General features: G+C 43.0%; 2 protein-coding genes and 2 long non-coding RNA genes across 10 annotated transcripts; 3 read left to right on the forward strand and 1 right to left on the reverse strand.

Moving 5' to 3' along the window:
• Positions 1–20,685, reverse strand: AKTIP (AKT interacting protein). 7 transcript variants are annotated; one of them, XM_082233006.1, is made up of 12 exons: positions 20,505–20,685; positions 19,049–19,305; positions 13,014–13,131; positions 12,187–12,392; positions 8,917–8,981; positions 8,733–8,833; positions 5,797–5,885; positions 5,601–5,699; positions 4,759–4,866; positions 3,116–3,176; positions 1,904–2,065; positions 1–1,084 (listed from the first exon to the last, which is right to left on the reverse strand). In XM_082233006.1, the coding sequence occupies exons 3-11, from the start codon at positions 13,053–13,055 to the stop codon at positions 1,919–1,921; spliced, it is 918 nt and encodes a 305-aa protein (XP_082089132.1). In that variant the 5' UTR covers positions 13,056–13,131; positions 19,049–19,305; positions 20,505–20,685; the 3' UTR covers positions 1–1,084; positions 1,904–1,918. The 7 variants fall into 7 exon arrangements, with proteins under 7 accessions (XP_082089132.1, XP_082089129.1, XP_082089130.1 ...); XM_082233003.1 differs by lacking the exon at positions 19,049–19,305 and having other exon boundaries at positions 20,505–20,683; XM_082233004.1 differs by lacking the exon at positions 19,049–19,305 and having other exon boundaries at positions 1–1,087; positions 20,505–20,683.
• On the forward strand, positions 5,892–7,264 carry LOC309537894. Its single transcript, XR_014222047.1, has 2 exons — positions 5,892–6,198; positions 6,259–7,264. It is a non-coding gene; the product is annotated as an uncharacterized lncRNA (long non-coding RNA).
• LOC309537873 lies at positions 8,922–11,671 on the forward strand. The gene is made up of 2 exons (XR_014222022.1): positions 8,922–9,065; positions 9,298–11,671. It is a non-coding gene; the product is annotated as an uncharacterized lncRNA (long non-coding RNA).
• On the forward strand, positions 19,995–27,992 carry LOC309537867 (uncharacterized protein). The gene is made up of 3 exons (XM_082233046.1): positions 19,995–20,110; positions 26,314–26,878; positions 27,694–27,992. Exon 2 carries the CDS (start codon positions 26,327–26,329, stop codon positions 26,711–26,713), a length of 387 nt encoding a protein of 128 aa, XP_082089172.1. The 5' UTR covers positions 19,995–20,110; positions 26,314–26,326; the 3' UTR covers positions 26,714–26,878; positions 27,694–27,992.
• Positions 27,993–27,999: the final 7 nt, after the last annotated feature.

The raw sequence follows: 27,999 nt of genomic DNA on the forward strand, positions 1-27,999 counted from the left end.
TTTTACCATGATCGGTCTTTTATTTTAAGATGCCACTATTAACACATTAGTCATGTCAGTCTCCAACCTAGCTCTCCTTACAGATTTTATTAAATCAACAAATGTGCACAATGAAGAGCACAGATTTTTCTTCTAGTGGTAAAAAGCTCAATGCTCTACAGTCCTGACTAATGTGCAAATTAAGGCTGCCTCTAACATTACTTTGACACATCTTAAGGCCACTGGTATAAGATGCCTGCAAACCGCATGAAGAAAAGCGTTATACATATATTTTCTTGAAAATCCTTTGAGATTTGCTAGTTGCATCCATTTAACTTTTCTACTATATGATGCTTACAGGCAATTGGGTTGTAGGTCTAAAGATTGTTGAACAAGTTATGTTATAAGCAGCCTATAGTGACAATATCTATTTGGGGAGGAAGGAAAATTAGATACACATCATACATGCCAATCTCAGCCTCACTGCCCCTAAAAGGGCTAGAAGGAATCAGAACCAACTATTTACAAATTCCATATCCTAATGTATTTACAATAGAAACCAATGCATTTAAAAGTTTTAAATATAGTATTTTACTCTGCTATATTAGTTTACATAAACACAGATTACCTCTGGAAAGTATTTTTCCCACCTGCTCTTTACATTTTAAAAAAACCTACCCCTGGAAGGAAAATTTTAAAAGCTTTTAAAAGTAACCCAATGAAGAGCCTCAGATATTAGACCCCCGAGGCTTTCGTTACCCACCAGGGTGGACTTCACTAACTGGAGTCCAGCCTTGTTAAGAGCGACTTCCAACCTGCAGTTAAAACATATGTAAAATACGAAGAGTCTGAGCAATCCCATTGAGCAGATTTACTTGAGTCATTGCTACCATTTAACTCTTTACTAATCCAAGTCAAGAAGGAAAGCCGCTGTTTGGCTCCCCATTACATTCCCTCTTCCTGCAGAAAGTGTTGAGTGCTTCTTCATTCACAGGAGCTAAGTAGGTAGAGTCTTTTCCTCTTTGCTGAAAGGCTGAACTGAGCCAGGCTTCACCCATGACAGGCCAGACACCTGCATGCTTTTGCACTGTTGATCCTCTGCCTTCTTCTAGGAAGACGAAAGAGTGCCATTAAGATGAACTCAGTACTCTCAATTCAACATGAATACCATTGTTTTGCAAGGACTGCTTCACATCAGCCATACTTGAAAAGAAACCCCACACACGCAACTGTACATGCACAATTCTGTTTCCTCATGCACCATGTTGCTGATTCTAAAAAAGATATTGAGGGTGGGTTGGTTCAAAGGGGGCAGGGAGGGAGGGAGGCATAATTCAGCAAGGATCCCCATTCCCAGTATGTTGGCTTTGCCAGTATGTACAGGTCATGGGAATATGCCCAACCTGGCTGGCTTAGGTGAGTTCAGGATGTGTCTTCCTACAAAAGCAACAGGCAGGTAAGACTCTAAAAAGAGAGACCCTTTCCCTCCTAGGCAAACCACACATCTTGGAGGGAGATGTTTGCAAGAGCATGTGATGAAAAATGTTAAGGCTTTGACTTAAAAGTAGCAGCAGTCTGCAAACTTCCTTTGCTGCCACAGGATCAGCAGAGACGGAGCTCCACCTTCTCTCAAGTACATGTGAGCCACAGAGGAAGCAGCGGCAAACTGCTTCAATAGTTATTTCTCCCCCCCTCCCCTGTTTTGATGGTATGTTATTTTCATTGAATAGAGCTGGACATTGTCCAGGCCTATCATTGACCCTCCTTTGGGAGTAGCCTCAATCAGCTTCAGAGCAAGAAAAATGCTTTTAAATAAAGTAAGTAAAAATGTAGAAGTGTGACAAACTCCCTACAGATTTCACATATCAAAAAAATCCACATGCACCTCAAACACTGCCAGGAACAGGGCAGTCTGGGCTCTTACCTGAACATGGTCTGATTATAATATGTGCATCCACCAGTCTGAATGGGTAAGTGAGTAGGGTCCAGCCTTTGAGGGTGGAAGCAGCTCTGCTGAGGGCTTTGGGAAATAAGACCTTCCCAGCCCCAGAGAGAATTCCAGAACTCTAAAGACATACATGTAACCCTAGCAATGATAAACACGAATGTTAATAACTTGACTGGTGGATGAGCCTATTTAAGAAGATGGGGTGGTGGCAGTATGGAGAGAAACTTTAGTCCAGATAAACTTCTGAATTCTAACCAGCAGAAGGGCTTCTAGGTGCAGAAGGTAGCAGAAAATGTGGTTTTTTAAAAACCCAGCATAGTACCCTTAACCAGTGTTATTTTTCTAGAAAAAGAGGTGCCGGAACTCACCATGAAAGCCTCCCTTGTTCTCTTGAAATTGTGCCCACCTGAGAGAGCCCTGCTTTTATCGCAATAAACTTTGACTTGCTACTTTAGGGAAGATGTTTGCTTTTAAAAAGCTTGTTGATTTCTTCCTCCTTCAGTCACTTCTACTATGAGATTAGCCAGCTCACTACCAATCCCAGGAGTTACGGGGCCCTTGAGCAAGATGCTCCTCAAGACTACCTCCTCACCACTTCTGTTGCCACTTGCCTCTCTAAATCACAACCATATCCAAGAGAAAAGAAAGAGTAAAGGCTTGTGGAGGTTACTGCACTTTCCCCCTAACTGCTTGCTCACACAGAAGGAGCATGTGAAAAAGCCAGCAACAGCAAAGAGAACCAATAGGACGAGGAGACTCTAGGAGCTGGCAGGGGGCCTCTTTGAGGAACATGGGTCTTGGCAGTCACCCAACAATGCCAACCACCAACAGTGAGCCAAGCCACCCTGAAGAAAGTCTTCTGGGCAAAGGAGGTATGTGGGAGGATTAAGCTCCTCCTGGAGGAAAACCCAAACATGTCTAAAATGTTGCCACCCGCTAGCCTGCCAGCTAAACACAATTACCACTTCCCTCCCAAGTGCAGGATGTACTTTGTAGGGCCAGCACAACCGGATTTACAAGACACAACTAACTCTTTAGGACTACGATACTGCCAACATACGTCTGAGATGAGGTTTTATAGAAACATTTCATTTGCATAGAACTTGTATCAGTTGTGCTTCATAGCAAATCAATAGGTCTTGTTTTCAAATCCAGCTACTTGGAGCAAGCTCAATCCCTCTTACGTACCTTCTGGGTCAACATCTTCTCTCTAGCTTCATCATGTATAGCTGGATTCCAGGGTGAAAAACTGTTAACACATAAGAAGAACATAAGCCTGTAACTGGTCTCCAAAACTGAAATAAAATGTCTCCATAGTATAACAGAAATTTGTTTTAAAGACATGCAATAAGTCTGAAAGTTGTACAAATGAAAATGGCTACTTTTCCAAGTATATCTATGGGACACCACAAGTATTTGTGCTTACTTACACACTTCGAACAACAAAATTGGCAAAGTAATTATTCACTCTACAGTAGCTTTCCCAACCTGCTGCCCTCTAGACATTTTGGACTACAATTCCCATACTTTCTGACCACTGACGATGCTGGCTGGGGATGATAGTAGTAGTATTAGTCTAACACCATCTAGGAGGGTACCAGGTTGAGGAATGCTGCTGTACAGGTAATCTCGGTAAATTTACTTCAGCTACAAAATGTATTCTATTTATGCTAAGAGGATTAACTTAAAACAGTGTTTGAAGGTTGGGCTGCTGTGATGGTGAAGTCATCCCAGCTGAAAGGTGAAGGGAAAGAGAGAACACAATTTGCAAGCAAGCACAACAAAAGAGTCTGGAATGCATTGCAGGCCCAGCAGCATTGGAGCCAGTGGCAAGGTGAAAGCATATGCAGCCATACAACAAAAGAGAATACAACATGTTGGAATAAAATAAGTTCTTAATTTTATTGACTGCAGATGTTGGGCGGTTTTATGTAGCTATTAGGTATGTCTCCCAAGATCAACCAGTCTGTCAGCTGGCTGATGGTAAAACGGTGTTGACTAAGGTTAAGGGTAACCCTGCAACGTGCATTGTATCCAGGCAACCTGCCAATGTCACCAATGGACTGTGGCCCATTCACTCCTGAGTGGAATATCTGGACATAAAATGCCTCCCCGGGCTCCTTTAGGAGGATACCCGTGACAGCAGAGCAGGGGGACTCCCTACCCCCTGCCCATATGGACTAAGGATCCAACCAAATGCCTTTTCCACCAAGACGTGACAATTGCTATGAGGTAGGCAAAACTCGTAGAAGGTCCCAATTGCTCTGCAATGAACATTCATCCCTGGCCCCAAATACACTGAGCAATGTAATCCATAGCAAAGTCCAGGAAGGGTATGCCTCCTAAAATTCAGGCAAATCTTACTCCCTGAAAAGGAGGGAGGGGAATCCAGTGCCGACTACTGCCTGGGCTCCGGCACAGTCAGCTTTATATGCCCAGGGAGTAGGTAGGAAGGAAAAAGTTCCCTCTTGGCTCTGCTCCCAAGCCCTACCCCCTCATGATGCCTGTGACTGGCTACACAGGTGAGTCCTTGGGAATTGGCGCAGCAAGAGGAGGTGGAAGTGCCTTTTCCTGCCATGCCAAAGCCAGGGATGATGGGGACATGCTGCTGGGGCCACAGCAGAGTTGCAACAGCCTCTCCCAGTGAGGTATGGCAGGAACAGGTATTTGTTGCTTACGTGTTGCAGAAGTGAACAGGAGCACATTAACTTTCATTTTTTGATACACAAGTACCTTAAAAACTTTAGTTGCAGAGGTGTTTTGATCTTAAGACTTTATGCTGTTATGAGAATGCTGATATGCCACATTACAACTGTAGTACAATTTCCTACCTAATTGCATAGGGATCCTCTATTTTTGGTGGATCAAATAAGTGACTGCTGCATAATTTCACACTGTCAACCACCTTACTCTTGAAAAGTTGAATATCCTTGTCATATCTAAGAGAGAGACCAAGACAAAAAAGGAGGAGACACATTAGATGAAATCAGAACAGTCTATCAATGCGTGAAGAACAGAGATTTGTAATCTCCCTTTATCCACAAAGGACAACAGTGCCTTATTTTTACAGAAAGCTTTAATATCAAGAGTTGGACTAGACACAATGCCAAGGCTAAGACAAGAGAAAGGCCCAGACAAAATGCCATTTCCACCCAACTGGCATAATTAGGCTTAACTGTGAGCCTCCTGTTCTGCAGCAAGCCTTCCCCAACCTGGTGCCCTCCAAATGTTTTGAACTATAACATTTATAATCTCCAGCTCTTATTTGTAGTCCAAGCTATCTGCAGGCACTAGGTTGAGGAAAGCTGCCACAGCCAATGCAAAATAGAGAAAGGCCACATACCTACAACCTCCCAGCTATCAACTATCAGGAAAGCACAAAGCTCCTTGCCCAAATGCATGATGTTAGTTACAGGGCAGGACACATTACATCACAAGTGCAGAGGAAGAATAAATTGCCATGTACCCACACCACGCTAAAACTATCTTCCTATCCAGGTTGGCCCCTCACATATGTGTGTCTAAATGTCAGAAGCCAATTCTAGGAACTTGCAGTTAAAAAACAATTCTGGAACCGATGCATATAGGAAAATCCATGACATTTGGTAATATGCATGTACTCGTGAGAAAACCTGGAGAAGTTCTAGAAAGTTCAACCCTGATCGTAACTTACAGCACAGCAGCCTCAGGATTCAAAGGAATGGTTGTGTCAATCTTGTAGAAGACCCTTCGAGCGTACATCAGTATTTGCCATATGTGATTATGGTTTCGCCTTTAGGAGAAGCACAAGAAAGCCACAGCGGCACCTTTAGTGAAGCACCCAGACACAACTTCTGCTCAATATTTGCATTCTAGAGCATCACACTAACCTCCACTTGGCAAATGCTCTTTTCACATCCAGTTCACCTGAGATGGGATCTACTAGCGGGTGGAAGATGGGCAGATCAAAAACCAAGCGCTGAAAGACAAAGGAGACTTTAAAACCAAGCTGATAACCAACCTTACAGATTAGCCGGTGGGCTATTAACCCCTTTGCATGCAGAACTAACTTTTTGCATTAAAAATGCTTTCCTCTTTGGTCAGTAGAGAGATTGTTATGTAGCTCAGCCAACTAACTAGTTACAAACCTAGAACAATATTCTATAACATTTTGATAACATGCAGCATGAAAGGGTGCCTATTCTTATATATCACCTTTCAGGGTAAAGCCTTCCTAAGGCAGCTTAAAAAGTATACCTGAAGGGGCGTATCTTCCCCCATTGTTCATTGAGGTCTTCCAAGGGTCTTCTGCTGGTTCCCTCACTGCAAGAAGCAAGGTTACAGGGAACCAGGCAGAGGGCCTTCTCGGTGGTGGCGCCCTCCCTGTGGAACACCCTCCCTGCAAATGTCAGGGAAATAAACAACTATAGTAGTACCTTGGGTTACGAACTTAATTCGTTCCGGAGGTACGTTCTTAACCCAAAACCGTTCTTAACCTGAGGTACCACTTTAGCTAATGGGGCTTCCTGCTGCTGCCACACGATTTCTGTTCTCATCCTGAAGTAAAGTTCTTAACCCGAGGTACCACTTCCGGGTTAGCAGAGTCTGTAACCCAAAGTGTTTGTAACCCAAGGTACCACCACATCTGAAGGCAGCCCTGTATCGGGAAGTTTTTAATGTTTGATATTTTCATATGTTCTTATATATGCTGTGAGCCACCCAGAGTGGCTGGGGAAATCCAGCCAAATGGGCGTGGTATGAATAATAAAATTAATTATTATTATTATTATTATTATTATTATTATTAGGGGGGAAGCTTCATATACATAGCAGGGGAAATGTTGAGTGGAGCTGTATCCAAGCACAAAGCAGAAGATATTTCTACATGTAACTAAATTCTGCAGTGGTTTCACAACTGCTTTTGAACAGCATGTTCTTAGAATTAGCCTCTGAACTGCACTTAGTGTCACTGCTTTTGATGGCTTCAGTAAATGTGGTAGGTAGCTAGAGAAAAGACAGCTCTGGGCTGGCACTGTATTAATGAATTAAACGACATGGGTGGGCAGAGAGCAGAGATGTACCTTCAGAGAATGCAAGCCCTCAAAAGGCACAATTCTTCATGAGCACACTGAATACCAGATAGGTAAAGAGCCTGCCTCAGCTGCACCTTCTCTCCCCCTCCCTAGTCCCCTGACAAAGCGATCAATTATCTATTCTATGTGAATGAGCCTGTAATGCTTTACGAAACTAGTTTAATGTTTTGTGTTAAGGTATCACAAGAGGATTTGTATCCTGAAAGGTGGGATATAAAGGACTTAAATAAATGACTATTGCATTGCATTTCCTGGGAAACCAGAACTAATTCTAGTTTGTACATCACTTTTCAGCTACAATTTGTTCTCAATGCAGCTTACAATTATATCCATAGAAAGGGGCAATACAATTAGGAATGGGGGGGGGCATGCATGGTAGTTGGTCAAAAAACTTTATATTTTAATTTCTTGTGGATACCATTTGGCTAAGGGGTCACTTACCTAATCTAAAAGCATTTGCAATTGGCTAAAATGTGTTGCTGGTGGATTATAGGGATGTGGATTGGCTTAGTGGAGGGGTGCGGGGAGCAAGTAACTGAGAATCAGGCTTCTTTTTATTCAGTGCAGCCCAGAACACTTAATTCATCATCATCATCATCATCATCATAGACTTTCAGAACACTTAATTACAGAAGCAAGTGGAGGAAGAGCACAGAGCAACTCAGAAAGAGACCGCAATATTTTTTTAATGCAGTGACACAGTTAAGAGACAAACTTTGTTGACCATGCACACTCCTGGTAGATACCATGTTAAATATTTAAATGCCTTTTAAATTTAAGCACTGTTAATTTCTCTTTAAAGCTTAAAGTAGCCTCTACCACTGTGTTCTGCCAAAAGCTGCTCTGCCCATTGCCATAAAAACGTCCAAGCTTGGCTGACTCTCTTGCCTTTTGAGATCTGCCAGAGCCAAAAGAGGTAACTGAAGTTGGTAAACAAGAACGTTCCGCTGTTTGATCCAAGGAGTCTGATTTTAAAAGCAGATCTCCGAAAGCAATAAAAAGATAACTGTGCACAGCAGATGTGGCCAGATCATTTAACTAAGAGAACAAAGCTATGGCAGGCAGATGTTTCTACAGATAACTAAATCTCATAGCTGAATCTGAAACAATCACTTGCTAGGAACAGCTGAGACTTGCTACCACCAGAGAAGTAAGAAATTGCCCTCTGCTGACAATAAATGGAAGCTTAAGAGTTGGCGTCATATGAATAGCTAAGAGAATGGTTCAAATCTCTCCTGCCACAAATGCACTAAGTGGCCTTAGGCAAACTATTACAGGGTGAGTCCTTTAAAAGAGGCCTCATGGATACAGAGTACACATGTTCCACAGGGCCTCTTTTAAAAGACTCACCCTGCATATGTATTTTATCAGCCACCCCATTCTCCTTAAAAGATTTTAATACTGATTTTTAAATTGTAACCTTCCCTAAGACCTTATGGTGAATGCAGAGTAAAAAAAACAAACAAACCCTTAAATAATAATAGCTGTCACCAGCAATATGGAGATATACTGATCTACCTTAAAGGCTACAATAATAACATATTTGAAGCACTCCTGAATGTTTTAAAAGAGCTCTATAAATGCAAAGTATTTATTATGTAAGCCAGAATTGCCAGTTCTGCCATGGTCTAGCTTGCTGAGCAAAGTCCTGTCCTGGAAGAGAAACATCACATGCCCCACAGCCATCTAAGTAAGTCCACAAATGATGAATGTTTCAGCCTACTGATACTTACTGGGCAGTCACCATCTGGGTAGTTGTCAGGGATGTAGACTGTAAATTTAAACACACCATCCTGGTACAACCCGTGCCTTATGAATATTACTCCAAACCACACTGCAAAAGAAAAAAGGAAGATGATGAGATGTAAAAAAATAAATAGCTTTGCTATAGGAAGAAAAACCCAGAGATATACTTACTTAATGCTGATTGGTAAGAAGGTTGCACATAGACACCTGGCAGCTTCTGCTTCACAACCAACGTGCTGTAAGGAAACGTAATCCATCCAGTTAGGTTTAAAGTGGCATACACTAACCCCTATTCAAAGGCTCTCAATTAGAGTACAGTGGTGCCCCGCAAGACGAAATTAATTCGTTCCGCAATTTTTGCCGTCTAACGAATTTTTCTTCTTGCGAAGCACGGGTTAAACGGTTTAACAAAGTCGCAAGACGTTTTCGTCTTGCGAAGCAAGCCCATAGGGGAATTCGTCTTGCGAGGCAAATCGCGAATGAAAAAACCTTTCGTCTAGCGAGTTTTTTGTCTTGCGAGGCGTTCGTCTTGCGGGGCACCATTGTACACAGTGAATTTCCCCATGATCTTTTTACTTAAACAGCTAAGGATGTTTCTTCCTCACCACCAAAAACGTTCAGAAGCCAGTCAGCCTACCTGCAACAGGAAGACACTGACTTGAAAGCCTCTCCCCTTCCACATGTCCACAGCCAAAGTGCACTCCAATTTATCTAGAGGAGTTGCCTGTGAATCTCAGGACTGGAGGTTTCCCCATTGCCCTGAACCAGCAGGCAGTACAAGTCAAGGCTTTGCAAGAAGGTTCTTTCTGACATCAGAGAAGCCGAATAAATGCCAGCCACACTCAACTCACTTGCAAGAGCAACAGAAATGCACTTTAAATATCATACAGGCCTTTGCAAGCTTGTAATAAACCAAAACGGTCAGCCAGCTATTTTACTGGCTTTAGGGACTCACTTGGACAGAGTAAAAGACAGGCACGGAAATGGGAGCAGGCATCAAGACAGAAGCCAGCAATGAGAACAAACCATAAATGCAAGTGTGGGAAGGGGGCAGGGCTATGGTTTCTGAAGGCAGGCAATACAGCAACCTTGATGAAGCTAAGCAGGTCTGAATCTGGTCAGCGTCTGAAAGGGAGACTGGGAATCCCCATATATGCCACATGGAGTTCTATGATCGATTGAAGGCGGGATATAAATGCAACAAAGCAAGCATACTCCATAAGGCTAAAGTCAATCTCTCTTTCCATCACTCAGATACACAAAGAAGCTTCCTAGTGGATGAGGCTTTTGATGTAACTGATGCATTTGGGGAGGGGTATATTGGACAATTTAATTTCTGTCCCTGCAGATTTTATCTGTAAACTAAGTGCATCTGTTTCAATCTTGTTTGATTTTGGTTTAGACTATGTATGTCTCTACCCTGTGACCTTCAGGTAAAGGGTAGATACATAAAACTGTTTTCTAGTCCTGCCTGCAGCACATTGAATGAAGCTATAGGAACAGCAACAATGAATGCATCAGATAAGTAAAACAGAAGCTTGTCCCTTTGTGCTCTCCTTGGCTGCTACAGACAAAGTTCACACATGTTTGGAGGATGACTTGATCATTTTCCCCCACAGTTTCTGGTACACATTACATAACATGACCAGATTACAGTCCTAACGGAAGAGATCCAAGGTTTCACTTCTGCTGAAAGACAACTACGAAAACAAGAGAGTTGTGTTCCGGACACCACAGCATTAATGAATGGAATTTTACCCAGCCATCCTATGACAGCAGAGCGACGGCCATGGGCGGCATTTTGCCAAGTGTGCCTCAAATAAGCTTTCATCAACAAGCTTTTCAGTAGCTGAAGCATGCAAGCCTGTTTACTTGAACAAAGCCTGCCCACAGAACAATAATGAGCCCCGTCACCAGCTGTGCCCCCAGCAAAGCCTGAATCACAGAAAATGATTTAACCTCTGCAAGCTCATAACACTCATTTTCTGTTCCTGGTTCAGTTTCTACAGCAGCATGAGGAAAGCACTCTCATTTACTAAGCTGGCTTGTCTCCCCTTCTAAAGGCAAGCTCACAACTATAGACACTAGACTTGGCGATTTTTGCAAAGGCGATCCACATGGGAGCTGTACAACTTATGAAAGGGCTCCACACATTCAGCTGTAAGCCAGCAAAGCAGAAGGCAGCCTTAATCCAACTTGCCCTTTTGCTATGTCCCAGCTTACAACAGACATCTTTACAAGAGCAAAAGCTACTACAGGATAAGAAGAGTTCACACACAGTGGAAGAGAGAATCACACAGATCCACTCTTATTCATATAGTGCTATCTATCTCATGTATTGAAATACACTGCTATTAACTCCATCTCTTTTTCAACAATTTTGCTAATGAACTACCAGTTATGATGTGCAGCTGGGCCAGATAAAAGGAGACTTTGGTGACATAATACGTATATGTGAGTGCTTTGCACATAGCAATGTATTGTTCTCCACTGAGAGGCCCCTGTAGTGAGTGCCTGGGCCCCTACTGCCAGGGGCAAGTTTTGCACTCCTTGAACTGTGCCCTACATTGTAGCCTGTTGACTTAGACCCATAGAACTGAATCTATGTGGCATAGTGTCACCCCTTCATTTGCCTAGTCCCACTCTAGATCCCTTGGGCATAATGCAGTGTGAAAAAGACTGGAATGGACCTAATGGCTTTTTAAAAGCACCTTGCTCTAATAAAGACAGCAGGACAAACGGTTCCCCAAACCTTGAAGAATGGATGGGAATTTGCATTCTATTAAGGAAGCACATTTGGTTACTTTGTGACGATAGACTGCTCTGCTTCCTTTCTTTTAGCAAATGTTTTGTGCCACTGGGGAAGTGGTAATTCTGTATTGATTTTGGATGTTTTATGTGATGCCAATAAAAGGTTTGATGATGATGATTTGGTTACTTTGCTTCAGGTACTCCTTCTGTTTACACAGGCTTTTTCTGACCTATAGCTCAACCTTTGGCTATTGTGTATCACTACTGATACTAGGTATGTTTACACTGCTTTATGAATGTGTTACTTTCACCACCTAGGTACTTTGTTTACTGTGCGGTATATCGAGTCTATAAATAACTAGCCTCAAAAGATACTACATATTAGCAATTGGCCAACTGCAGCTCTGCACACTTTCAAGGAGCATTTGAAAACAAATGTCACATAATTCCAGCTGCTCAAAGAATCCCTCTTCAGCTCCTGCACAGAAGATCAACCCTCAGGAAACTGCCTCACTTCACTTGCCACCAAAGTGAATGCAGCATGCAAAACCAGCTAACACATTGTTCATTTTATACATTGCTTTTTGGCCTCAATAGACTATTATAATGAAAAATAAGCATTGATAAGGAACTCCTCTATAAAGCACGAAGTAGTGAATTTCTGAACCGAAAACACACACAAAAACGTACAATTCTGCCAGGAGAGAGTATTCTAGGTAGAAAGGTCCGTAGGAGGCATGTGTCCCATTTGTAGACTGCGCTGAAAGGGCGGGTGAAGCAGGCTTGGTCAATGGCACAGCATTTTTGGGAATCGAAGGCAGCTGCTTTTTTTGAGTGGTGCGTGGAGGACTGTTCTTCAGCTCGCCAACCAGAGCCTTTTCTTCTGTTTCAGATCTCTGTTAGAAAATGTAAAACATGGGGGGGGGGGTGTTAATTGTTCCAGTTGTATCCAATAGTCAACACTCCAATTCATATTCACTAACACTCCAGTTTGGGTACTGAACAGAGGACGTAAAAGATATCCTGCCAGTCCAAACAGTTATGATATATCCAATTGCTTAGCTGAATTTGGCAATTATATAAAATTGGCTACTGTCAACTTAGGAACTGGCTGAGATCTGGCCACAAGTTAAGTAACACACCCAAGTATGCTTTTAAAATGGTCCACATATATATTTGCCTCACCAGATGATCTGTTTAAACTACTACCCCAAATCTCTTGTGAGCAATCCCCACTGTTGGAGAAAATGTAATCAGAAAGGTCACCCTGAGAAGACCTGTGATTATAGTTCAACTGAAACATTAAGCTGAGCTTTCTTGCATTCAAGTTTCCTTTCTAGTGGATCCCATGATGGTAATTTTTAATCCACATCAGGTTTCCGATTAGCATATATTATTTAAAGATCCTTCGGATACTCTTTCAGAATATAATAAAACCCAAGGGGGAGGGGAGAGCGTCATATAGCACACATTTCATCAACTCAAAATGGCCTGCCTTGCAGTCAGCCACAGCCCACCTTGCGTGTAGAACTTGTAGACATGCTCCAGAAAGGGTTCATAACGTGTATTCCGAGTAGAGGGTGGTAAATCTGCTATGCCACCCAGATAGCCAGCTTTCTGGGATTAGCTTCTGCCCTAGAAACAAAAAAGCGAAGTTACCAAATCAGTGTCCTGTTGGTCATATTGTGGTTCCACCCAAATATTAAGAGACACCCCAAACATGTTATACAACCTAAACCACTTGTCAATAGTCTCTACATACCCTCCCAATTCTCTTTCAAGATTGCAGTATGGTTTCGTGGCCACTGAACAGGTTGTTTTACCTGTGCTATTTTACTGGAGCTGAGCGAGAGGACTAGCATGGTATCTATCTTTGTGAAGCACACAAGAATATTTTGTTAAAAACGAGTAGGACCTAATCAGGTAACCTCACCTTTGTTTTCACAGACGCCACCAAGTATGCCACGGCCCTTCCCAAGCTATCCAGATAAAACCCGTATAACCAAGGGCTTTTTAGCTGCTATCATGAGTCAAACCATCAGCAAAGCTCTGGCAGAGAAAGGAACTTCTAGTTGTTTTAGTTGTTGGTGTTGTTGTTATGTGTGCAATTTCAGCATTCAAGTTATACAATTTTGCTCAGGGTCACCCACATAGTTTGATTCTCAGATATATGAAGTATGAATTTATTGCACTCAGCTGGGCTTCCACAAGGCAGCACAGGGCGTTACCTTAGGAAGCACATATTTCCAAACCATTGTTTGGCAAGATGACAAAAATGCAGGGGCGGAGCACTTGCAAGGGAAAATCAGAAGCCACAGGAACAGGGGGTGCAGCCTGCCCCCTACTTATTTCTGGTTTAAGAAAATGGAAGGAGGGAGAGAGAAAGTCAAATGATGTGCAGCAGTCTCGAAAAGCAACACTGGCAGATCAGATATAGCAGGTGGGGAAGAGTTAAAGACCACCCCCTCTCACAAATGCCCCGCATCGCATTATGGTGTGGACTCAGGAACCTCGTGTTTTAACTGCAACATGTAGTCGCACCCTCATGAAAACAAGCAGTAGAGGCCAAGTAGCATTTTTATTGTCAGTGGGAACAACTCATGTATCATTGCATGAAACTTCTCCCTTAATAGATTATCAAAGTAATCTACTACAGTATACTATGACTCACTGCAACTCAGGCTTCAAAGGAACAGTAAAAGACACAAGTGTCACCTTATTGTACATCTCTAGTCCCATCTAATAGACCCATGGTTACTTAAAGGGTTTTAGGACAAATTCATTGCGCTCATTAGAAAGTAAGAATGGTGTAGATGTTACCACTCTTCTAACTTCCTGAATAGTTAGCATTAGGAAAATGAGATTTCAGCATCTGAATATAGCATGTCCTGTCATTGCTGCATGCTACTCTTCTAGTAATCTTCTGTATCTTTAATTAAGAAGTATACTTAGAAGATAAACCTATTACATCAGCACTTGGAGTTAACATTTCCTGGGTCACAGAGCTCACAGAGCGGATGAGGCCTCACATACATGAGCCAATCTTGCTGGAACTGAGTATTGTTTATGTTGTTTGAGCAAGTTGGCCCACTGTACTTATTGCTGTTGATACACACCCCATGCTGAACTAAAGTTTTGTGTTGATCAACCATTAACGTCATGCTTTCAAGACAGTCACCAAACAACAATGGCAATTTCAGGTACCCCCTTCTTAAAATATATGCTATCACTTTAGAATATCCCAGCTGATATGCAAATGCGTTTGTATCCCATGAAGCCTTTACTATGGAAAAAACTATATTCTTACCACAACAGTTCATACATCTCTAATGAAAACTCCAATATAATTTTGACTTGGTCAGCTAATAAGTGTGGAACCCAGTTTCCCCATTTCCCAGGGGAAGCAGCAGGAAGAGCACAGTGCTAATCCTAATCTATATATCAACACCAAGGTGAATTGTTAAAAATGTAAATGCTAAGTTATTCATAACTGATGAGGCATATATACATGTCAATCCTAAAGCTGATCTCTAAACTGAATGCAGTATGCCTCTACCAGATACATTACAGAAGGTTTTTGTATGCAAATGCAGAAGAACCAATTTGATCAATCACTTCTCAACAAAATCTTTTGTTTTATAGCCCACTTTTTAAAGGAACTCTTCTACAAAAGCAGCTTGCATCAGGTTTAAAATATACATCCAAACCATAAAAATCTACTCAAAATGCCCAACCAAACATTAACAACAGAATCATTGTGAGTAAAAGGACCACAATAAAATTATCCATATTCCAATAAGCAGGTATTCTCCGATACCATGTTTAAAGCTTAGAAAGTTACACAGGATGCAGTCTCTAGCCTCTTCAGGAATTGAATTCCATAAGTTTAGGACCACCATTGAAAAGGTCCTGTTCAGAGTTTCTGCCAACCTGTTTGCCTTCACTAGCAGACACTTAAGGTATATCTCAACATATGAGCAGCAATGCAGGGGTGTAGGCAGTCCTTCAAGTAACCCAGCCTCAGCTCATGGAGGGCTTTAAAGGTCATAACCAGGACTTTGGACTGGGCCCAGAAATACACTGGCAACCAGTGCAACAGATACAAAAATCAGTGTCACATGTTCTGGCCACCTGTCACCCACCAAAAACTAGGCAGTCATATTTGGTACTAGCTGAAGTTTCCAAACTTGAAAGGCGGCCCCACAAAAAGCATGTTAAAGCCATCCAATCTGCATTTAACAAGGGCAGGGAAAATGGAGGTGAGATCATATAAACAAATTTCTTACACACCTTGTCATGCAAGAGCACTCAACACTACAGGATCTTAAGCAGAGTAGAAATGATGACCACTCCCATACCCTGGATGCTTCCAAAATGGCTGAGAGACCAGATCTTCATGTGCTTTTACATTTTGTACTCTCATTAGTGCACCCAATCTTGTCATATTGATGCTAAACCTAGTAAGCTAATTGGCTAAATAATATCTCCCTCCCCAAAGGGACAATAGATTGTTTCAATAGGTTTCCACCACTACATCCTGTTTTATGTGGCTTTATTCAACCACAAAGGCTCTGTGGTTTACAAGATGACCTTAACTACTTCTCCCTTTCTCAAAGCATTAGAACTCATGGCCATCAAGTGAAACTGAATGTTCAGGCCAGATAAAATAAACTATGCACGGTGTGAAGAAGTACTAACTGTGGAACTCATTCCCACAGGAGGCAACGACGGCCACCAACTTGGATGGTTTTAAAAGAGGATTTGGCAAATTTATAGAGGATAAGGCTATCAATGGCTACTAGCCATGATAGCTTTGCTCAACCTTCTCTGTCAGAGACAGTATGCCTCTGAATATCAGTTGCTGGGAATCACAGGTGGGCAGAGAGCTGTTCCACTCAGGTCCTGCTTGCGGGTTGCCCATAGGCATCAGGTTGGCCACTGTGAGAACAGGATGCTGGTCTAAATGGGCTGTTGACCTGATCCAGCAAGCTCTTCTTAACTACCATCAGTCCCAGTCAGCACCATTCCCAGTTAACACACATTAGCCAAGAGTATAGCTAACTTCGCATTTCTGCAAAAAGGAGGAACGCAGCTTAGGGAAATGATTTTGAGCTCAGAGTTGGCAATCCTCTGCCAGACCTGTTATAAAACAGAAAAGTCTATACAGTAACCTGACTTTAGCATCCACTGCTTTTTCTCAATCCTGGAATAAAGTATACAATACTTCCAAGGGAATCTCAACAAGCCCCAGATATATATGCTGCTCTCAAGCTACTGTCTCATGTTCTATAATATGCAACAAGTTAAACTCAGTAATATAGTCAAAGGAGGTTGACAAGCTCTTGAACACCAGCACTCAACAACTTCCACTTTTATTTCAAGTGTCCTCTTATAGATTGCAGCCCTTAACTCAACTCTTTTATGTTCTTAAGCCTCAATGATTTTGAGGGAAGTTACAAGAACCCAGTTAGGTTCAAGGATGGAGCAGATTTAGAATAAAAAAAAATGGGGGTGGGAAGGAATTCTCACAACCAGCACTTACCAAGAATTTCACAAAACAATCTGTTTTGAAATTTCTATACAGGGTTTAAATCACTACTATCCCCTCAAGAGGCAGAAATTGTTTTGTTTCTGCCACTGGGTGATTAAAACAATACAAAATGAATATCCAGCTGTATCCTCCTCCTTGGGTCTATTAATTATCCAACCTGTTATCCTAGATCTGCACTCGCACCCCCCCAATACAGCTATAATTCATATAGCTACCCATGCCATATATGAACTACAACTAAAGGAACACCGCATGTGTGCTTCCCATGGCACTAGCTTAAGGTTTTAATGCTAAACAAGTGTGTGTGAAGCAGTTCCTGAACAAATAAATATGGTTACCCAAAAACGCATATACTAACATACTCTTTCCCTGCATGGACCACACAGCAAATTAACTGTGCACATGTTTTAAACAGACAGCTGAAGGGCAAATTCTTGCTAAGGGCACTGCATGTTTCACAGGAGAAGGAAGGGGGACTAACAAGCACACCCAGCCATGAAACACCTTGGATTCTGAACAATGCAGTCAGTATTTGCTGTTGTACAGTCTCTCTTCATTTCAGAGGGACTTGAGCAGGGCTCATAATAGATCCCAAAAAAATTAATAGCAGATTCTCCAGTGTTTTCCCCTCTCTGTCCTGTATTCATGATCCACTTCTTTGTACATTTTAGCAAGTTTTATTCATGACCCCCACTATGGCTCTCCTTTCCTTTCCTCTGAGTTTATATATACTCTTCACAAGCCATCTTCAAAGAGGCATGAGCTCACCTTATGAGCATGCAACATAAAAATAGGCTAGTTGAGAAATAGCAACAGGTTAAACTCGTCTGCCAGGTCCGTTAAAATGCTGTCACACCTCCCCACCCCAGTGCCTCTTAATAATCTCCTATAGCAACCCTTCTTATATGTCAGATTCTGGACACCTATATTTGTCCACCTAATTGATTTGGTTGCAATATGCAAGGGTATGCACCAAGGCAGATGAACTCCCTACCGATGAAGAGAGGAGCCGAAATAGGTCAGATGAAATGGTGCTGCCTTAACATTTAGTTCAACCATTTCACAGGCAGATAAACCCCAGAGAGCTGAGGGGAGAAAACGAGAAGAGTTCAAAATAAGCAAAAAAACAGTGGGGTGAGAAAGCTTGCAGTTAAAAAACCACATACATCTTTGAGAGCAGGCTTAGTGGTAGGGATCTCTTTATTTCAACCCAGACTGTGTCACCAATATACTCAACTGACTTAATTTACTTACTGATTGGGTGGCTAAGAACATTAGCTGGAACAAACCAGAGGTCTACCTCATCCAGCACAGCAGCCAGCCAGGTGCTTATGTGAAGCCCACACAGGTGCACCCTTGATGAGCAAGGAAACAACACAACCTCCCAAGAGGCATTCACAGAGAATTAGCACAGCACTCTTAGGAACAATAGCTCCTTGTGTAAAAGTCATAGAATGGGTGGCTGATACAAAGCAGCACAGAATTTGAAGCTCAAATCTATCTTCACTCACCAGAAGTGAGGTTCTCCGGCATAGGCCACATAAATCCAACAACGTAAGTCCCTAACCCAGCTAACTTCCTAGCTACCTTTTCTTCAACATGTTGTCTCGCCATCATTTGGAGAGCATTCCTGTACCCAGTCATATTACAACGCAGCATTCAACATAGCCCTTTTCCTACTAACCCCTAAACCAGAAATGAACTCTCCATTTCTCCCTTATGAGGCGACTCTCCTCACCCTCCAGAAATAACCATTCCCCAGCAATGTTGTTTGCACACAACCCCTTTACCTCCAATTCCTCCTCCACCTAAGCCTCACTGGCTGCCAGAAGCAGAGCTTCCATCCCCAGAGGGAGACACTACTGTACTTTACTCAGATCCCTTCTACTCATGAGTCACTCACCCCATTTAACTTCCCAGAAATGCAACACCTTTTGGACCAAAACTCCTCTTGCACCTCTTACCCCACCCCTCCACCTCCATCACCCAGATGGTGGATACCTGCTCTTTTGGCTCGCAAGGAAATCCACTGGTCCATCAAGTGCTCCTCATCAACATCTTTTCCAATTCCACAAAAGAGGCACCATTCAGGTACATTTGGCTTCAAACGACTAGCCTCTTCTCACCTTCCACATTCTTTCCCTTGCTCTGAATATGTCACCTTTTGTTTTGTGCTAACCTCTCATGTCTATAAGCTTTCTTTTGGGGGGGGAGGGGGGAAAGAGATGTAGAAGGTTTCACCAACTGAAGTTCAAATACTACTATTAATAAGAGAAATAGTAACAAGAGGTAAAAATAAAAAGTATTGCATCTAAGTTAATTTTCTCTCATTGAGATATAGCAAAAAAAAAATCACCTTGCACTCTAGCATACCACTTTTAAAAGGCAGGCTTGCCACTGTGAGCCAGGATCTTGACAAGCAAACACTTACTCACCTGCTTACCTTTCTTCCATTGTGTTAATTTTAATCAAGCCAGGGAAGCTTCACCTGCTGAACCACTTGTCAAAATGACCAGCCAAGGCTGGTACCCTGAATGGCCCTGCACCTTTGTACCAGCAGCATGGCAACCAAGTCCTCAACAAATGAAGCTTCCCCTGCCCGCCTCACAGGGAGAGAGAGAGATGAAAAAGAGCATCACCCACTTTTTAAGAAAAGTGGCTTTGCTCCTGCGAGCCACCAGCGCGTCAAGCAGAAGTTCAGCAGGTGAAGTTTTATTTTTTGCCAGGAAAGGATGGGGGGGGGGGAGAGACTTTGAACTTCTGCTTGTTAAGCTGCTAGCTCAAAAGGCACAGGAAAGGAAGGGATAACACAGGCGCCTTTGCATATGTGCCTTCCAGCTAGCAAAAGTTCAGCAGGTGAACGTTCGTCCCCGTCCCCCGCCACACCTAATTTCCAATCCCCTCGCTGGCAATATGGGAGGGATGGAGGGGGAAGGCTCTACCTGCAGGACTTCGGCTTGTCAAGGTGTTGCTGGCTCAAAGTGCAGGCGCCAGGCCAGGTGAACCGGGAGGCACCACGGAACCATTTGCCTCCTCCCTCCTCCAAGGCAACAGCCCTGCCAGGTGAGACCCGTCATACCTGCCTCGGGAGCCCCAGAACCTCTTGGGCACCCACCTTCTTTCCCCTCCATCCCCACCCCCGCTCGCCGTCCCCTCCCCACTCAGCAGACCTTCAGCTTCGAAGGCGGAAACCTCCCGCGCCCGCCACCGCCCTCGAGCGCAGGCCGGGCTGTCAGCTCGAACAAACGCGTTTCTGAGGGAGGGGAAGGAGGACGGGTGGGGGGAGAGAAATCTGGTCCTCCTCAGCCACCGTCGCAAAGGCCGCACCGGGCAGCGCACATGCGCACTCCTCGCCCTCGCGCCCATCCTTCCACCGACTTCACGGCGGGCGGGCCGCGAGTCCAGGTAACGCAAGAACACCTCGCCACGCGCACCCCCCTGCCTTCCGCCAGCTCACCGCGATCGGCTCGCCTGCCCCAGCCGCTGCTCCTCCTCCCAGCTTGCACCCATCGGGGCTAGGTACTCATCCTTTTGGCCGCGGATTTCCGGCGGAGGTTGGGCACCCTCATTGGTCCGCGCGCGGGCCAATCAGAGGACAAGCCCCTCCCCGCCATCCTTTTGTGACTACCATAGTAACGCCTCGACGCCCCCTTGTGAGGCGAAGAGGGAAACGTGAAGCCGCCTCGGTCTGTTGTTAAGAGGCGGGTCCCGGCGACGCCCAGTGCGTGGATCCGGATTGGAGAGCGGAACTGTCCACCTCGAAGGGAAGCGGGCGGCAAAGAGAGGTGGGAGCGTTCAGGATTGACAGCCAATTTCTGGACGCAGATTGGTTGGTGGGCGCGGGAGCTACCAATGGACAAATGCACGACGGGAGGAGAAAGGCACTTATTGGTGACTCAGGAGAGGGTGGGACTAGTGAGTCGTGAGGCGGGGCCTGAAGTGTAGCCAAAGGGCTTGGTTCTCCTTCGCTATTCTGTTTTTCAGTACAGATTCAAGCGAATGAAAACAGCTAATCGGTTGTTATGAACAGTAGTAGTTATTAATAACAACAACTGTAGCATTAATCATTAATATTTGCAATCAACTGTTGCTGATTATATTGCTTGGTGCCTTATTACTTTTAATTAAAAAATTAACATTATTTGTCTGTTGTCTTTTATTGCTTTTGATTAAATAAATAAATAACATTGCTTATTGTATTCTACTGTTTTTAAATTAAATAATTAACACTGTTATAGTGGCTGTTGTATTCTATTCTTTTTAACTTACTGCAAACTGGTGCTGGAAAGGCCAATATAAAAATCTTGGCAATAAAACAAAAATGCAAGAATGCAACGAGTACCATATTCATCCTTTCATTGTTTTTAATTATTTGGCACCTGGACTCCTAAGGCAAACCTGTCAGCTAGCAGAGGAAGGAATTGAGGATATATATTTCTCATAGTGTATTTTATTGTATTACACATTGTACCCTATGCAAATTGTAGTACAACAAAATACAATATAAGAAACAAAAGTAGGAATAAAAATACAATCAAGAATCAACACAGCACACAGAGTGGCTGTGGCAACCCAATCAGATGGGCAGAGTATAAAAATATTATTATTATTACAACAAATGCTACAGCAGGCAGAAATGTAATTAAGTGGTCCATGGGGGAGTTTTGGGAAACCATTACTCTCAGGGTTCCACAGATTCCACAAGCCAGTCTCACTGATCTTGGATTTTTCTGCTGTTATAATTGTGTTTATCTCCTGGCTTCAACCACCCTGTGTCATAAAATCTCACCTTACAACCCTTTATTTAAAAATACCCAATAATGGATTATCCTCAGGTTGCTCACAAAAAATTAATATAATATATATACTATGAAAAATAAAATATAAAACAGTAAGAGCAGCATACAGAATAAAACTTGTCTCATAAAATGGGTAAGTCCAGCTTATTGATATTTATTTTTTAAAGTTGTTTAGAAGCCGTTTGTGGATAAAAAGGTCTTCACCTGACACTGTATAGCATAGCAGTTCAAGTGCTGGACTAGGCCATGGGAAACCAAGATTCAGATTCCTACTCAGTCAAGAAACTTGCTGTCACAGTTTCTCAGCCTAGTCTACCTCACAGGACTGTTGTGAGGGTAAAATGGGAAGGAAGAGCTATGTATTCCTGATATACAATGTCTAATAGTTCGTTACTAGCCCTAAACAAATAGTTGGCCCATGTGCCTGCTGTTTAATACTGGAGCTTGTATCAGGTTCCCACAAAAGTAGAAATAAGTATCCCACCTAATAAAAGTAACATATTTGTGTTTTGGGGGGAAAGGCATCAAGCACAGCAGGTCTTCACAGTTCATCTGCTAAGTATACTGGAATTTGCATAGATTGTTCTCTTCAAGATGAAATAAGAAGGTTAAGGATAAAATCAGAAGGAATTGACAGTCCAGAACGAATAATATTGTTGATAGCATATTGGAAGTCAGTATGAATGTACAGCAGACCCAGCTGGTTACGTCAATGGCACCACATCCATAAGGAAGAATTTCAATAAATGTCATCCAAGGAAGAAAGGAAGGATTTTATTGTTTCACTACAATACGCTTGCAATTTTATTTTCAAATACCATTTGAAAGTACATTTTCTACTCACTTGTCGCCCCCATATGGACAAATGGATACCTAGCAAGGAAAATCTGGAATTGCAGAAAGTACAATTGTGACGCTTAAGAGATGGGGGAGATTTTCAAACATGAGGGTTAAATGTGTTTGGGTATAAAACATAACTAAACGCTATAATACAGATAGAAGCTGCAGAAATCTTAGGGCAGAGATAAAATTATAGATTTTATTTTGTTTATGCATTCAGCTCCACATTTATCACTTCATGCGTGGCACAAAGACTTTTGGATGTCACCTCTCAAAACAGCAATGTTTGCAATTTCACACATTACAGGGAGCAAAGCTGGGTGTGCCACACAGTGTACACACAACAGGTTGCCACAGGCAGTCCTTTCTGGAGAGTGTAATTGTGTGATATATTTACTTATTTCTTCTATATACTACCTTCTTCAAGGAGCTCAAAGTGATGCATATAGTCCTCCATGTTCTCCTCACAACATCCCTGTGATATAGGTTAGGCTGAGAGGCAGTGATTGGCCCATGTTCACCCAAGTAACCTTCATGGCTAGTAGGGATTCAAATCCTCATCTCCCGGGTCATACATAGTTCAGCACTCAAACCATCACACAGGTCTGTGCTTCACTGACTTACAGGTCACGTTTTTGGCCATTTTGGGGTCACAATTTTGGCCATTTTCTGGCTTCCTGGCCCATGCATCACAATTGGCTCCTGACCAGTGGGTCAGGTCTCTAAAAAATGGGCAAGAACGTGACCTGTGAGGTAGGAGTGAAAAAATGAGCCAAAACATAATATGTGGGTCAGGACTTCTTTTTTATTTATTTTTAAAAAGCACAAAGTGACTTGCATATGAGGAGCCCAAAAATAGTGAAAATGTGACTCACAGTTCAAGCACCAAAATATGAACAAAAATACCTCCCATGAGAAAGCAAGAATAATAAAACATAGCCTGTGTGTCAGGAATCTAAAAATAAGCCAAAACATTATTCAGGGGTCAGAAGCCCCCCCCCCAAAGGGTAGGTCAGGTGTCAGAAATGAATTCTGGTTGAGCAGGGATTTGAAGTATGGTCTCCCAGGTCCTAGTCCAAAACTCTAAGTACACTATGCTGGATCCTTGCTCAGTCCCTTTCCTTCTACTCCTTGCTGGCACACTTCCACCAATGTGGTCCTAGCATGCAAATTATTTGGGAAGATGGCAACAAAGCATTGGCTGAGAGCTGTCACAATGGCAGTATACAGCTAGTGAGATGACATGACCCTATCATGGAGTCATAAAACTTTGGTGTGTTGACTATTCAAGAATCTGCACCCAAGCCAATAGGAGCAGGGTAGGGGTGGGCAGATGTCTGATATCAAAAGAGCTGAGATCTAATTTAGACCTTAGTGGGTCAATCTGGTTACAAGTTTCTTGAGTCTCTAGAGCTCATTTGTTATTCCCAAGGGATACTGGACATAGCATCAATAACTCAAAACAAATGAGGACATCTAAGTGCTTGAACTGCTTCCAGGAGACTATCATCTGCTGCCTTTGCTGTTTTAGGGCAAGAAGAAGGTACCAGATCTGCTTTCTGTTCCAGGGCTTGCTTATAGGGTGTTTTAAGACAGCATCAACTTGAGGTGCTCCTATGAAGATTTACTTAGCTATGTCAATGGTGCCTCTACGTTCATGATTCAACTTAATAATTTGCTTTTAGCATTGTGGCACCAGTGTCTTACCCTATTCAGTGTGAGGTAACTAGTGTCATATAACCAACATGCTTAAATCTAATTAATACATGAAGGGGTTAAGACCATAGAGTCAGCTGTCCTGCCAGGCTTAGCTCACCTTGGAATGGACTAAGTAATCAAGACTTTGTTTCCCTCCAATCTACCTGAGTAGCTCAGCCAATGAAGAGGTTTGTACTGGTTGCTCCAGCTCAGACTGCATGGCTCTCATCAACCATTTTTGAGTTCATATATCAATCATTTAGGAACTTTCATCACTGTAACTAAGGCAAGTTTTATTGCCTGTGCAACTTTTTCTGAATGCTATATGGAAAAGCACATGAATCTGAGAGTTTTACCATTTTAAACTTACCAAATGTGTGGTCTTTTTTCTATGCTAGAGGAAGAGGACTGTGGAAGGAACTTAGAAGGGTGTATTTAAAAGGTCTAACAGCCTATATTTACACATTTTACTTTGCTGCATCTTTTGTGATTTTAAATCTGTACTTGAGTTCTCTCACCAAAGAGTATTTGCTCCATACTTGGATCTTGACATCCAGGAATTCCCCTTTTATGGCTACTTTATCCTTGCAACCAATATTCAAGTGCTTTGTACTTTGTACTTACTAAATGTGTAATAGGGTTCCCTAGAACATGCAGGCTAGACATGCCATCCCCCCAGACAGCAGAACGTGTCCACTGTAGATGCTGATAGACCACGGAACTGCCTTTGTGGGGTTGGGAACCCTGCTCTATTTCCAGGTGCTTAGGCAGGGTTAGAAGCATAGGCCCCATCTGCACCATACACCTGAAGTGCTAGGAAAACACTTTAAGCAGTCAAAAGAATTATGGGAGCTGTATTTTGTTGAGGATGTTGTGAGTTGGTTGGAGGCCCCCATTCCCTCACATAACTGCAATTCCTGTTAAATCACCCTGGGATTTGTAGCGCTATGAGGGGAATAGATATCTCCTAACAACTTACAGTGTCCTTAACAAACTACAGCTCCTATAATTATTTTGGGGGACGACATGGCTGCTTAAAGTGCTTTCAGTGTATGGTGTGAGTGTGGCAGTAAGGCACAGGAGCGAGGTGGCAACATTGTGCCCAACGGCTTCATGGAAAACATTGGTGTAATGTGAGCAGCAGGAACTAAAGTAATTTAGAAATGGTTACATGGTGGGAATCAGTTCTAGAAGACACCAGCAGGGAAAGGAAGCCAATTAGATCTGACTAGCTTCACCTTTGCATATAGTTTGGCAGCAGCCCACAGCTAAAGAAAATTTGTTACTTCTAATTCAGTCTCTCTGGCTCATTTGTCATCTTGCAAATACAACAGACACTGAGGAGGAATCTAAGAGGGGGAAGGAGAGAGGTGGTATCCTGTAGGTGTTCTAGGAGTTTGTTGTTGGGATAAAGGGCAGGAGGGGAAAGTGGGAAGGAGCTTGACAGAGCTGACTGTGGTGGAGCAGGAGCAGTGAAGGCTGTAGCAGCTGATGCTCATTGGAACTGGTGTGGCAGAAGGCATGGAGGGCAATGGTAGGTGGAGCCTGAAAGTCAAAGACAGACAGGGCCTACTAACTCTAGCTTTGCCCCAAACCTCCCCTCCGCTGAGTTTCACAAGGGAAACTCTGAGACTGAGAAGTAGGAAGCTGACAGCCAGAGGGCTACTGCCCTTGGGCTAGTTGTAAATAAGGAAATAGGTAGGTGAGAACAAGTTGAAGGCACTTGCCTTAATGGACCAGCCACCACTGAGTGAAGGTCATGGACAAGGATGTCTTGGCACATACAAGCAGAGAGATAAGGGAGGCCATGGCCACAGCAAGCTTTAAATATTATGATTCCATAGAAAGTGAAGCTAGCTCACCCCAGCAAAGTAGTCTGCCCTTATCCATTCAGATCTCCATCTGATGATCAATTTGGTTCCTTTGCAGTTCAGTGAAAAGGATGCTTGACTTTTCTGGAACCAAGTGGAACACACGAGGTGTGGAGCCAGTGATAGTCCACGACATCTTATCCAATGACATTCCGGATCTCAGGGACAGCAACAGTTTGGAGATTGCTGCTATGATGCACGGGACCAAGGACGATGAGGATCTGCTGAACAGTGCTTCTGAGCTGTGTCTAGAACAGAACATGGAACAGACAGATGTTCTGGTAAAGCTACATGTGGAAGAGTGGAAAGGATATGACACACTAGCCAGCAATGAAGCAGAAGCGTGTGGCACAACAGAGAAACCAACAGAGCAGGAAATTAAGAAGAAAGAACCGGATGATACCTGTGTGGGTGATGAAGAAGAAAAGAGTCATTCTGGACCAGCAGGAGAAGACTGAGAGTGCTGCTTTCCATAAAGACAAAGCCTTCACTGAAGGAAGCATCGATCCAGGATCTGACAAAGGAGAATTTGCACAGATGTGATGTTGCTCTGGCTCTTGTGGAGGAGCTGCTGACTAGGAATGGACAACTAACTTCCTTCAAAGCCTGGAAGAGCCAAGTTGGTTAGTCAGCCACATATTCTCTTGCAGGGTGGAACCTGGGGTGAATCTTTGGCCCACTAAGTATCCATGGCTGAATACACACCATACATTTAAAGCACGTGACTTTGCCCAAAGAATCCTGGGTACTGCAATTTGTTAAGGGATCCGGGGATTCTTTGGGGGAAATAGTGTGCTTTGAAATGTGTGGTGTGCACACAACCTCTGTTTCTTCTGCATTACATGGGCTCATACATTTCCCATATCCTCTCCTTTAATTGCCAAGTCTGGAAGTGTGTATCAGTTGTCTTACACTGGTCCTGAATTTCTTCCATTTCACAGAGCCTCTGGAAAGATTTCATATTTATTAAAAGTATTTTTTCCAAAAAGGACGCTCAAAGCAGCAGACGGCAAAATGAAAACACAAAAGCTTACTAAAAGTTAGGCCATTAATATTCTTAGGTTATTTTATTCATTTATTCAATGGTATGCATATTGGCCCCCCACGAGCACAATTCTCTGGGCAGCTCCCAAAGAGGTCCATCAATTGGTCCATCTAGCTCAACGTTGTCTACAATGACTGGCAGTGGCTCTCCAGGATTCCAGTCAGGGTGCTTTCCCACCCCTACCCAGAGTTGCTGGGGATTGACCCTGGGACCTTCTCCATGCAAAGTCGATGCTCTCTCACTAAGCAAGACCAATGCTTTACCAATACAGAGATACAGACAGGCTCATTTGAGAAGATGTTGAAATGGAGCAATGGTTAAGACTTCTGGGATTCTGTGAGGCTGTGCTATTCTGTTGCTTCATGCGCACATTTCTTATTTTCACATCTCTAGGGTACTTCAGCATCCTTGATGTACCAAAGAAGAATTTACGTACAGTGTGTTGAAGACAGAGATCCAAGGCTGAATCCCAAAGAGTCCCAAAGACGCTGGTTTCCTAAAATATTTCCAACCCAACCTTTTTGTCCAGTGTGCTTCATTCTTTCCAGTTTCATTTGCCTCTTCAGCTAAAAACTCTTCATGGAGAGACATCAAAGAACCACCCCACTGGCATATTGGCAATGACTGAGATACTTCTCCCCACCCCCTCAACTCTAGATGAGAGGGAACATTAAATCATTAAACGTATTTCAGTATTGT

Source organism: Podarcis vaucheri (assembly GCF_965113315.1).
Source record: "Podarcis vaucheri genome assembly, chromosome: 7".
Taxonomy (NCBI): Eukaryota; Metazoa; Chordata; class Lepidosauria; order Squamata; family Lacertidae; genus Podarcis; species Podarcis vaucheri.

Coding starts and splice junctions, on each gene's coding strand:
- AKTIP (XM_082233006.1), bottom strand. CDS start 13,055: ATGAACCCTTTCTGGAGCATGTCTACAAGTTCTACACGCAAG. Junction 12,393..13,013: donor CTACAAGTTCTACACGCAAG/GTGGGCTGTGGC, acceptor ATTTTCTAACAG/AGATCTGAAACAGAAGAAAA. Junction 5,886..8,732: donor ACCCAGATGGTGACTGCCCA/GTAAGTATCAGT, acceptor TTTGTCTTTCAG/CGCTTGGTTTTTGATCTGCC.
- LOC309537867 (XM_082233046.1), top strand. CDS start 26,327: ATGCTTGACTTTTCTGGAACCAAGTGGAACACACGAGGTGTGGAGCCA.